Source organism: Somniosus microcephalus, chromosome 8 (assembly GCF_052327205.1).
Source record: "Somniosus microcephalus isolate GS21.2 chromosome 8, FLI_Smic_1.0, whole genome shotgun sequence".
NCBI lineage: Eukaryota > Metazoa > Chordata > Chondrichthyes > Squaliformes > Somniosidae > Somniosus > Somniosus microcephalus.
This window is the reverse complement of record NC_140994.1, coordinates 56,102,077-56,115,283: the sequence shown is the minus strand read 5'-3', so window position 1 is coordinate 56,115,283 and position 13,207 is coordinate 56,102,077. Positions and strand designations below refer to the sequence as shown.

General features: G+C 43.4%; 1 protein-coding gene across 2 annotated transcripts in view; it reads left to right on the top strand.

Annotated features, from left to right (window-relative positions):
* Positions 1–13,207, top strand: part of cfap46 (cilia and flagella associated protein 46) — a 575,305-nt gene that overhangs the window by 84,510 nt on the left and 477,588 nt on the right. For both annotated transcript variants that reach the window (XM_085994743.1, XM_085994742.1), the window contains 2 exons: positions 8,903–9,023; positions 10,601–10,727. In XM_085994743.1, the coding sequence (XP_085850869.1) occupies positions 8,903–9,023; positions 10,601–10,727 (248 nt within the window). The remainder of the gene's footprint in view (positions 1–8,902; positions 9,024–10,600; positions 10,728–13,207) is intronic.

Sequence of the window (13,207 nt, the reverse complement as noted above, 5' to 3'; positions counted from 1 at the left end):
TAGTGTATTTAGATTTCCAAAAGGCATTTGACAAGGTGCCACACAAAAGAATATTGCTCAAGATAAAAAATCACGGGATTGGGGGTAATATTCTGGCGTGGGTGGAGAATTGGCTCTCTAACAGAAAGCAGAGAGTTGGGATAAATGGTTCATTCTCAGACTGGCAATCAGTAACTAGTGGTGTTCCGCAGGGGTCAGTGCTGGGTCCCCAACTCTTTACAATCTATATTAACGATTTGGAGGAAGGGACCAAGTGTAACATATCAAAGTTTGCAGATGATACGAAGATGGGAGGGAAAGTAGTGAGTGAGGAGGACATAAAAAACCTGCAAAGTGACATAGACAGGCTAAGTAAGTGGGCAGAGATTTGGCAGATGGAATACAATACTGGAAAGTGTGAGGTTATGCATTTTGGCAGGAAAAATCATAGAGCAAGTTATTATCTTAATGGCAAGAAACTGGAAAGTACTGTAGTACAAAGGGATCTGGGGGTCCTGGTGCACGAAACTCAAAAAGTTAGTATGCAGGTGCAGCAAGTGATCAAGAAGGCCAATGGAATGTTGGCTTTTATTGCTCGGGGGATAGAATATAAAAACAGGGAGGTATTGCTGCAGTTATACAAGGTATTGGTGAGACCGCACCTGGAATACTGCATACAGTTTTGGTGTCCATACTTAAGAAAAGACATACTTGCTCTCGAGTCAGTACAAAGAAGGTTCACTCGGTTAATCCCGAGGATGAGGGGGTGGTCATATGAGGAGAGGTTGAGTAGATTGGGACTCTACTCATTGGAGTTCAGAAGAATGAGTGGCGATCTTATTGAAACATATAAAGTTGTGAAGGGGCTTGATCGGGTGGATGCGGTGAGGATGTTCGCAATGATGGGTGAAACTAGAACTAGGGGGCATAATCTTAAAATAAGGGGCTGCTCTTTCAAAACTGAGATGAGGAGAAACTTCTTCACTCAGAGGGTGGTAGGTTTGTGGAATTTGCTGCCCCAGAAAGCTGTGGAAGCTACATCATTAAATAAATTTAAAACAGAAATAGATAGTTTCCTAGAAGTAAAGGGAATTAAGGGTTATGGGGAGCGGGCAGGAAATTGGACATGAGTCTAGGTTCGGAATGGTCATGGCCCTGTGGGTAGTGGAGCGGGCCCAGGGGCCGTATAGCCTGGTTCTGCTCCTACTTCTTGTGTTCTAATTCTGTGTTAGATTTCAGGAGATGGTTTTATTCCTGTTCCTGGCTGGGGTGGAGATCGCCTTTACAGAAGGTAAGTACTGTAGAAAATATAGTGACAGAGTGATCTCCTGGAAGAGTTTCGATCGCCTAGATGGGTCGGAGAGGAATTTCCCAGATTTTTTCTCCCAAATTGGCCATTGGGTGTTTTACCTGGTTTTTCGCCTCTACCGGGAGATCACATGGGTTCGGGTGGGATGGAGAGTGATAGAAGATTTGTGGTTAGGATCAGATCAGCCATGATCTTATTGAATGGTGGAGCAGGCTCGAGGGGCCGATTGGCCTACTCCTGCTCCTATTTCTTATGTTCTAAGTGTGTGAGGCTCCAACTTTCTGCAGCTGCTCCTAAGGCTTCAAAAAGTTCCCCCAAGCCTTGATCAACAAGGTCCTGCAGCCTGCAAATGCTGCCTATTTAAATCTCTTCAGCCCTCAGCGACCTCCTGCTGCAAGCAAGCAAGCCAGCTGTTTTCACACCAGCTCTCAGCAGCGGGGTTCCCCGCAGGTGGGTTTCAGGTGGGGAATGCCCCAAAGTCGCAACGGCATGGGAAAATCCACTTCAACAAGCAGATAATTGCTTGTTAGTGCTCCGACGACCAGTCCCGCCAGCGGCGGCCAGGACTGAAGCAGGGCGCGCGGAAACGGCAGTCCGAAAGTCGGACGGGGCGGGGAATCAGGCGGGGGGGGTCCCGACGCGCTTTTTTGCCGATTTTCGGCCCCCGGCCGCGTGAAAAGCCGCCCGACGGCGGCCAGAAAATCGGGGCCTATGATTCTATAAATGTATTTTTACTGGGGCTGGATGGTGATGTTTTTGATATGGCTTAGGAATTGCTTGCGAGGTTGGTGGCAGAAAGTGAGGTTAAATGGCATGTACTATGATTGGCTGGATGTGGCAAGTGGTGATCCCCAGTGATCTGTAATGGGGCTTCAGCTTTTCACCCTTTATATCAATGACTTGGATAAAGGAATAAACAGTTGTTTGCAGATGACACTAGGTAGGGAGGCACAGTAAGTAGTGCAGATGGGAGCAGGAAGTTACAAAGGGACATCGTCAGATTGAGCGAGCAAAACGGGAATCGATAGCATAGCAGTTATGTTACTGGACTAATAATCCAGAGGCCTGGATTAATGATCCAGATTGCGAGTTCAAATCCCACCATGGCAGCTGGGGAATTTAAATTCAGTTAATTAAATAAATCTGGAATAAAAAGCTAGCATCAGTAATTTGATGGTGGAACTATCAGATTGTCGTAAAAACCCATCTGGTTCACTAATGTCCTTTTAGGGAAAATAAATCTGCTGTCCTTACCTGGTCTGGCCTATGTGACTCCAGACCCACAGCAATGTGGTTGACTCTTAACTGCCCTCTGAAATGGCCTAGCAAGCCACTCAGTTGTAACAAACTGCTACGAAAAACAAGAATAATAAAACCAGACGGACCACCCGGCATCGACCTTGGCACCGGCTACGGACACGACATTGGCACACCCAGCCTAGTCGACCCTGCAAAGTCCTCTTCACCAACATCTGGGGACTTGTGCTGAAATTGAGAGAGCTGTCCCACAGACTAGTCAAGCAACAACATAGTCATACTCACAGAATCATACCATTCAGCCAATGTCCCAGACTCCTCCTCCAACACCATTACTGGGTATGTCCTGTCCTACTGGCAGGACAGACCCACCAGGGATGGTGACGCAGTGGTATACAGTTGGGAAGGAATGGCCATGGGAGTCCTCAATATTACATCTGGACCCCATGATGTCTCATGTCTTCAGGTCAAGCATGGGCAAGGAAACCTCCTGCTGATTACCACCTACTGCTCTCACTCAGCTGATGAATTGGTACTCCACGTTGAACACCACTTGGAAGAAGCATTGAGGGGTGTAAGGGCACAGAATGTACTCTGGGTGGGGGACTTCAATGTCAATCACAGAGTGGCTCGGTAGCACCACTACTGACTGAGCTGGCCGAGTCCTGAAGGGCATAGCTGCCAGTCTGGGTCTGCGACAGGTAGAAAGAGAACCAACACAAGGGAAAAACCTACTTGACATCATCCTCACCAATCTACCTGTCGCAGATGCATCTGTCCGTGACAGTATTGGTAGCAGTGACCACCGCACAGTCATTGTGGAGACAAAGTCCTGTATTCACACTGAGGACGTCCTCCGTCGTGTTGTGTGGCACTACCACCGTGCTAAATGGGATAGATTCAGAACAGACCTAGCAGCTCAAAACTGGGCATCTATGAGGCACTGTGGGCCATCAGCAACAGCAGAATTGTATTCCACCACAATCTGTAACCTCATGGCCTGGCATATCCCTCATCAAACCAGGGGACCATCATTAAGGAGTGTAGAAGCGCATGCCAGGAGCACCTAAAAATGAGGTGCCAACCTGGGGAAGCTGCAACACAGGACTACATGCATGCTAAACAGTAGAAGCAGTGTGACCTAGACAGGGCTAAGCGATCCCACAATCAACAGATCAGATCAAAGCTCTGCAGTCCTGCCACATTCAGTCATGAATGGCGGTGGACCATTAAACAACTAACGAGAAGGGGAGGCTCCATGAATATCCCCATCCTCAATGATGGTGGAGCCCAGCACGCGAGTGCAAAAGACAAGGCTGAAGCGTTTGCAACCATCTTCAGCCAGAATTGCCGAGTGGATGATCCATATCGGCCTCCTCCTGAATGAGGTCCCCACCATCACAGAAGCCAGTCTTCGGCCAATTCGATTCACACCACGTGATATTAAGAAATGGCTGAGCACACTGGATACAGCAAAGGCTATGGGCCCTGACAACATCCTGGCTGTCGTGCTGAAGACTTGTGCTCCAGAGCTAGCTGCTAGCCAAGCTGTTCCACTACAGCTACAACACTGGCATCTATCTAACAATGTGGAAAACTGCCCAGATATGTCCTGTCCAGAAAAAGCAGGACAAATCCAACCCGGCCAATTACCGCCCCATCAGTCTACTCTCAATCATCAGCAAAATGATGGAAGGTGTCATCGAATGTGCTATCAAGCGGCACTTACTCCCCAGTAACCTGCTCACTGATGCCCAGTTTGGGTTCCGCCAAGACCACTCGGATCCAGAACTCATTTCAGCCTTTGTCCAACAAAGGAGCTGAATTGCAGGGTGAGGGGAGTGACTGCCCTTGACATCAAGGCAGCATTTCACTGAGTGTTGCATCAAGGAGCCCTACTGAAGCTGAAGTCAATGGAAATCTGGGGGAAAGCTCTCCACTGGCTGGAGTCATACCTAGCTCAAAGGAAGATGGTGTGGTGGTTGAAGGTCAATCATCACAGCCCCAGGACATCGCAGCTGGAGTTCCTCATAGCAGTGTCTAGGCCCAACCATCTTCAGCTGCTTCATCCATGCTTCACTCCGACATAAGGTCAGAAATGGGGATGGCCGCTGATGACGGCACAGTGTTCAGTGCTATTTGCAACTCCTTAGATAATGAAGCAACAAGACCTGGACAGCTATCAGGCTTGGGCTGATAAGTGGCAGGTAACATTCATGCCACACAAGTGCCAGGCAATGACTATCTCCAACAAGCGAGAGTCTAACCACCGCCCCTTGATATTCAACAGCATTACTATCGCCGATTCCCCCATCATTAACATCCTGGGGGTCACCTTTGACCAGAAACTTAACTGGACCAGCCACATAAATACTGTGGCAACAAGAGCAGGTCAGAGGCTAGGTATTCTACGGCGAGTGTCTCACCTCCTGACTCCCAAAGCCTTTCCACCATCTACAAGGCACAAGTAAGGAGTGTGAAGGAATACTCTCCACTTGCCTGGATGAGTGCAGCTCCAACAATACTCAAGAAGCTCGACATCATCCAGGACAAAGCAGCCCACTTGATTAGCACCCTAAACATTCACTCCCTCCACCACCAGCATACCGTGGCTGCAGTGTGTACCATCTACAAGATGCACTGCAGCAACTCGCCAAGCCTTCTTTGGCAGCACTTCCCAAACCCGCGATTTCGACCACCTAGAAGGACAAGGGCAGCAGGCGCATGGGAACACCACCACCTCCAAGTTCCCCTCCAAGTCACACACCATTTTGACTTGGAAGTATATTGCCGTTCCTTCATCGTCACTGGGTCAAAATCCTGGAACTCCCTCCCTAACAGCACTGTGGGAGTACCTTCACCACACGGACTGCAACAGTTCAAGAAGGCGGCTCATCACCACCTTCTCAAGGGCAATTAGGGATAGACAATAAATGCTGACCTTGCCAGCGACGCCCACATCCCATTAACGAATAAAAACTGTGGCAGATGGAATTCAATGTGGGGGGTAAGCATGTGGTCATCCATTTTGATTGCAAGAAAGACAAATCGAAATATTTCCTTAATGGCGAGAGAGTAGGAACTGGGAAGGAGCAAAAGGATTTGGGTGTCCAGGTACAGAAATCACAGCTAGTGCACAGGTGCAAAAGGCTAATGGAATGTTGGCCTTTATCTCAAGAAGGTTTTAATACAAAGAAGTGTAAGTTATGATTCAGTTGTACAGAGCCTTAATCTGACCCCATCTGGAATACTACATTCAATTTTGGGCACCGCACCTCAGGAAGGATATATTAGCCTTGGAGGGAGTATAGCACAGATTCACCATAATGATACACGGGCTTAAAGGGTTAACTTATGATGACAGGTTGCATAAACTTGGCTTGTATGCCCTTGAGTTTAGAAGGTTGAGGGATGATCTAATTGAACCGTTAAATGTGATAAAAGGTGGTAGATAAGCAATGGCAAACATTTAAAGAATTAATTCATAATTCACAACAAATATACATTCCCCTAAGAAATAAAAAACCCATTTCTAAAAGTGGTCCAACCATGGCTAACGAGAAGTTAAAGGTAGATTAAAGGAAGAGGCTTATAATGTCAAAAAGCATTGTAAGCCTGAGGATTGGGAGGATTTTAGAATTCAGCAAAGGAGGACCAAAAAATTGATAAAGAAAGAGAAAAGAGAATATGAGAGTAAACTAGCAAGAGACAAAGATTGTAAAAGATTGTATAGGTATGTTAATAGGAAGAGATTGGCAAAAGTAAACATGGATTCCTTAGAGTCGGAGACAGGAGAAATAATAATGGGGAATAAGGAAATGGCAGAGATATTAAACGAATACTTCATGGTAGAAGACAAAATACATTTTGGAAATAGTGGAGAACCAAGGCTCTAGCAGGAATGAGGAACTTAAAGAATTTAGTATTAGTAAAGAAATAGTGCTAGAGAAATTAATGGGACTAAAAGTCAACAAATACCCTGGACCTAATGACCTAAATCTAGGGTTTTAAAAGGTGGCTACAGAGATAGTGGATGCATTGATTTTGATCTTCCAGAATTCCCTAGATTCCAGAATAGTCCCCATCAATTGGAGGGTAGCAAACATAACCCCGCTATTCAAGAAAGGAGGGAGAGAGAAAACAGGGAACTATAGGTCAGTTGGCCTGACATCAGTGCTAGAATCTATTAGGGACGTGGCAACAGGGCACTTCAAAAATCATATGATTGGGCAAAATCAACATGGATTTGTGAAAGGGAAATCATGTTTGACAAATCTGTTAGAGTTTTGAGGTTGTAACTAGCAGGATAGATGAGGGGAATCAGTAGATGTAGTGTATTTGGATTTCAAAAAGCATTAGATAAGGTGCCACACAAAATTAGGGCTCATGGGATTGGGGGAATATATTAGCATGGATTGAGGATTGGTTAATGGACAGGAAACAGTAGGAATAAACAAGTCATTTTTTGGTTGGCTAACTGTAACTAGTGGTGTACCACACAGATCAGTGCTTGGGCCTCAGCTATTTACAATCCATATTAATGACTTAGATGAGGGGACTGAGTGTAATGTATCCAGGTTTGCTGATGATAAAGTTAGGTGAGAAAGTAAGCTGTGAGGAGGACACAAAGTGGTTGGGAAGGGATATAGACAGGTTAAGTGAGTGGGCAAGAACATGGCAGATGGAATATAATGTGGAGAAGTGTGAAGCTATCCACTTTGGCAGGAAAAATAGAAAAGCAGAATATATTTTTTTAAATGGTGAGAGATTGGGAAATATTGGTATTCAGAGGGACCTGGGTGTCCTTGTACACAAAGGTTAATATACATATTCACAGAAAGTTAACATGCAGGTATAGCAAGCAATTAGGAAAGCAAATAGTATTTTAGCATTTATTGCAAAGGGATTAGAGTATAAGAGTAAAGAGGTTTTACTGCAATTCTATAGAGCCTTGATAAGACCACACCTGGAGTACTGTATACAGTTTTGGTCTCCTTACCTGAGGAAGGATGTACTTGGAAGTGCAACGAAGGTTCACTAGACCGATTCCTGGGATGAGAGGATTGTCCGATGAGGAGAGACTGAGTAGACTAGGCCTATATTCCTGAGAGTTTAGAAGAATGAGAGGTGATCTCATTGAAACATAAAGTTCTTAAAAGGCTTAACAGGGTAGATACTGGAAGGATGTTTCCCCTGGTTCGTGAGTTTTAACTAGGGGTCAGTCTCAGAATAAGGGAGTCAGCCATTTAGGACTGAGATGAGGAGATATTACTTCACTCAAAGGGTTGTGAACCTTTGGAATTCTCTACCCCAGAGAGCTGTGGATGCTCAGTTGTTGAGTATATTCAAGACAGAGATTGATAGATTTTGGGATACCAAGGGACTCAAGGGATATGGGGATAGTATGGGAATGGAGATGAGGTAAAAGATCACCCATGATCTTATTGCATGGCCTACTCCTGCTCCTATTTTTTACATTCTTATGTAAGGGTATCGAGAGATATGGATTAAAGGTGGGTAAATGGAGCTGAGGTACTGATCAGCCATGGGATGAATAGTCTACGCCTGTTCCTATATTTGTGAGGCACTTTGATTATGAACTTGGAAATTACAGTTAGTTAGCCACACCCATTTAGGTGCTGGATAGTGGACATTTGACAGTTGTAAAAAATCTTTAGTGCAATACTGCTAACAATAGCTTCAGTAAGAACTAAATCCCCTGTGGGAAGGAAAGAGGCGGAAAGTATATCTGTTCTAGTCATGCAAATAATTGAGAAAAAGGATTTTTTGGAAAAGGAGGAGAAGAACAAACAAAAAAATGAAAGTTATTGTATGTTAATCAAATACTACAAATCTACCATGGAAGGTAACTAAGAATAAAAAAAAGTTGAGCAAGGAAGTACAAAAAGTTACTTATATTTTAAGCAAGTTTGTAAAATAGCAGCACCATAATGTTACAAATATAATATTTAATGAGACCTGTATCTTTTGGTATATGTAAGATGCAACACTCATGTAATGTTGTTTCAATAAATTTGCTCCATTACAGCAATGAGTGAACCATTGGTGTATTTCAGCTGCATCAGAAATCACTGGCCAGTTCCTGGATTACATGGGAGCAACACCATAGGGGATCTACTCATTTATTAACATTTATTTTTATGGTCAATAAATTTAGCATACGTTGTTGCTTGGAGGGGTAGAAAGATACATCTAAAAATAGGAAAATAAAGCATATTTTGCTTTTAAATGGCAACCTGTTAAAAACAATATATTTATAGTATAGACACACTTGATAATCCATTTGCTTCTAAGCCAATTAACTAAATGATGGAAGATTGTTTTCTTGTGTTGTAGATCAAAAGAGACGACAACTTGCAGTGCGGCGAACAAAATCGATCTTTGATGATTAAGGCTGGTATGGCTCTGGCTCCTAATGCTTTTGCACTGGTACTAGATAGTGAAAATGAGGCTGAAGGTGAGTCATTAAAATACCATTCAGTATATAATTTTAGAACATGTATCTAATACATGTGTCTTGATATGGAAACAAAATTTTGTTTCAATCGATTCTATCATTGGTTGATGGTTGATAGAGGTTACAATATCATGGGGGAGAAATTCAACATTGCGAGGGCAAAATGAGCAGTAGAAGATTGACCACCCGTTATACACCCGACTCAATATTCCTTTCCATTGACTTCAAGTTGAATTTTACCATCCGCCCCCCGCCCCACCATGTGTAGCAGGCTTTAACTTTTTAATAGACTTTCAGCAATTGAATTGCTACAATTGAATTGTTAAACACAATTATTAGCTAGAATAACTTTATAAAAAATGTTATGTACTTAGTATATTGCATTAAAATCTTTCTATTGTTTCCTCTGTAGTTCTCTAATTATTCTGCCCAATGTTGCAACTAAGGGTGCATTCACACTACAACTGTAATGCTGGCACAAAGTGGTTTCACTGTGCACTGACACTGCAGTTATAGTGTAAATGTAGCGAGAATCCAGAGTCAGCATTCAACCCGACACCAGAGTGAACAGGAGCAAGACTTCCTGGAGGAAGCAGTCTCACTTTGTTTTGCATCAGAGTCAGTTTGGACCTTGACAACTTATTTACACGCCTCAAGTTTAACATTGGTTCAAAGTTGAAACAGCTTAGCATTGATGCTAAATTCATAGTGTGAATGCACCATGAGCCATTCTAGATTTAATGGGGGTTAAATTGGATAGCCCCTGAAAACAGGCGCATGGATTGCGATACGCGATTAACCCACACCTGTTCAGTGTAATGCAGGCAGCACGCCACCTTTGTGCTGCCTGCTTATTATAATGATTTCTGTGTGCAGCCAGCACTCACCGCACTGTTCAATGACTGCACGCAACTGCAGATCATTAGTAACTTGCACTACTTAAAGCTAGGCTGCACCTCTTAAAGAGGAGGTGCATTGTGGCTGGAGCAGGTGCTAAGAGCCGTTCTGCAACTGAATCTGACCTGGGAAAGACATAAGAATGACTGACCATGGGAGAGAGCAGACACCCAGGTTTTTGGACCAGGCACCCAGGTTTTTGGACGCTGCACTGAGGGTCTTGATGGAGAATGTGGAAGGAAGAGTGATGTCCTGTATCGTTGGGGGGAGGGGGGATGCAGGAGGCCCTCCAGACACGATCAGGGCTTCTTTTTGCCTTTAAGGCTTTCTTTTGTCATTAACACTTGTAGTGGTTTGTATAAGCTTGAGGCAGTAGGTATTTAAAATTTTGTTCAGTGTTTTAGCACTTAGTGCAAGTTAGTGTGTAAACCCCCCCCCCAAATCTTTAAAACAGACTAAAAGGTAATTACCTATGAGTGAATATAGACTAAGATATTAAATAGACTAGATTTAAACAGTGCGTGAAAGCCGGTGGCAGCAGAGTCTATCGGAGCAGAGCGGCAGACACCAGACAAACCTTCTAACCCACTGCACTACCAAGTCTCCTAAGGAAAGTGCATGGTTAACAAACTGAGATTCACATGGAATCAAAATTGATATTACTGTGTTATATTTCTCAGTATTTGTGGGCCAGGGTAACACAGGCTTAATTGGTCTACTCGCTGCCAAAGCTCAACATTACATAAGCTTTATACAGCTAACAAGAGGACATCTGGAAAGACATGGAAATAAAAATGATAAATTGAGGTAGGTGAACACTAACTGTCAAACTTAAGAATAAATTATGGGTGATATTCAGTTAGGGGTAGGAAAGAAGGGGAGGGGATTGTATTGTTTCCTTTGAGGGGAACAAGGTTGCATGTCACATTTCTTTGGATAAGGCAAGAGTTGTTGAATACCATTTTGGCTGAAAACTTTTCTGAAATTGAAGATTAATGTCAGATGTTCCATTTAAATGCACCTATTCAATCAGCAAAATAATTAAAACTTTGTTCAAAAGCATACTACTGAAAGAACTACTACTATACCAGCATATCATTTGGGTATCACAAAGTCTTGGTGGAGGGGCTAACTGTTTTCTGCATTGTCCTTATCAAACAGTGTAGTCCCATCCAATTAAAAAGCAGCAAACATCATTCCTATTCATAAGAAGGAATCAAAGTGAGTGTCTGAAAGCTACAGATCCGTATGCCACTGTTTAATTTTTTTCTAAAATGGTTACACCAGTTCAACTTCATAGCCAATCAGTTGATTGTGATGTTCTTAATACCTGTACCATGATCAACAAATAGAATGACTCTCTAAATGTCCAGTGTGAAATTAGAGCAATTGCCCATAACACTTCTGGAGCCTTCATTAGTGTAGAATCCTTATTTATTTAGAAGATGACCTCTTAGAGGTGAGGTGACTGTAGGGAAAAATTGTATTGCTAGGACCAAAATGAAGAGTACTGTACTTAGGACATATAATGCTCTGGCACATCTGCAGTTGCAGTATTGTGTCTAGTTTTGGTTCCCTCGTATGATGGAGGATATCAAGACTCAGTAGAAAGTGCAGAGAAGGATGAACAAGATAATAGCTAGACTTGGGGCTCTTAAGTATGAGGATAAGCTTCAGGAATTAGGGCTATTTCATTTGGAGAAACACAGGCTTAGAGAGGATATTATTGAAGTTTTTGAATGATAAAAGGATTGGAATCCGACTGGATGGTGTATTTGAGGTAGATAAAGATGGTAGAAAAAAGAGGGCATTCATATAAAATCATTAGACATAGTTAGGTTAGATGCAAGAAGCTTTTCCTTTCACAGTCATTGCCCCCTGGAGCAGATTATCAAAGCATGCAGTGGGTAAGGAGATATTACTGACCTTTAAAAGGGAATTTAATAAGTTCCTGTGAGAAGAGCACATTTCCATATAGAGGGCTAGATACTTGTTAGCTGTGAACATGAGGCCTTTTAGGCTACCATGGTCTATTGGAGCCTTGCATTTTGAGAACGAATTCCCAGATTTTTTGTCTAAATTAGTCACAAGGTAGGCTAAATTTGATAGCCCCCGAAAACGAGCGCGGGGATGGCGAAGCGTGATTAACTGGCGTCCATTGTTTGATGCATTTAAACTAAAGTAAACTTTGTGCTACCTGCTAATTTAAATGATTGCAGTGTTGAGGAAATGCTAAATGTGCTGTTGAGTGGCTGAGCATCTCGGCAGGGGACCCAAGTTTGTACGAGGCTAGCACCACTTAAAGCTAGCCTGCACTACTTAAAGACAGCCTATACCTCTTAAAGGGGAGGTGCATTCTGGCTGGAGCAGGTGCTAGAAGTGGCTGGGGAAGAGAGTCTGACCTGGAAGGATACTGAATTATAATAGAATCATAGAATGGTTACAGCACAGAACATGCACACACATAGTTGCTGGGTTTATCCTTGCATCCTTTTTTGAACAAGGATGTAACATTTGCAATTCTCCAGTCCTCTGGCACCAGCACCGTATCTAAGGAGGATTGGAAGATTATGGCCAGTACCTCCACAATTTCCACCTTTACTTCCCTCAGCCTACTAGGATGCATCCCATCTGGTCCTGGTGACTTATCTACTTTCTAGAACCGTCTTATCAGTTTTTATCCCATCCAGTATCTCAACTACCTCCTCCTTCACTATAACTTTGGCAGCATCTTCTTCCTTGGTGAAGACAGATGCAAAGTACTCATTTACTACCTCAGCTATGCCCTCTGCCTCCTTGCATAGTTCTCCTTTTTGGTCCCTAATCAGCCCTACCCCTCCTCTTACTACCCATTTACTATGTATATATCTATAGAAGACTTTTGCATTCCCTTTTATGTTAGCTGCCAATCTATTCTCATACTCTCTGATGTAAGAAAACTACTAGGCACTTGGCCTGAGTATTAAACAAGGCTTTAATCAACTGTTTCACAACATGGAGGTCTAGTTGTCCTTCACTAGTTCCTGTTTACAAAATGTCCTGAGCAAGCTGGGCCTGTGCCCGACTATTTATACTCTCCCTGGACAGTGCCACCAGCAGGCCGCCCAGTATTATTTCATAAGTCATTTCTACATGAATGGCAAGATTCATGTCATTCTCTTTACCCTCTTATTTCCTTTTCCACTTCCCCTCTGAACTTTCTACATTCAGCCTGACACCTGTCATACACCCCCTTTTTCTGCTTCATCATACTCTTTCTCTTTTGTCATGCAGGGGGCTCTGGCATT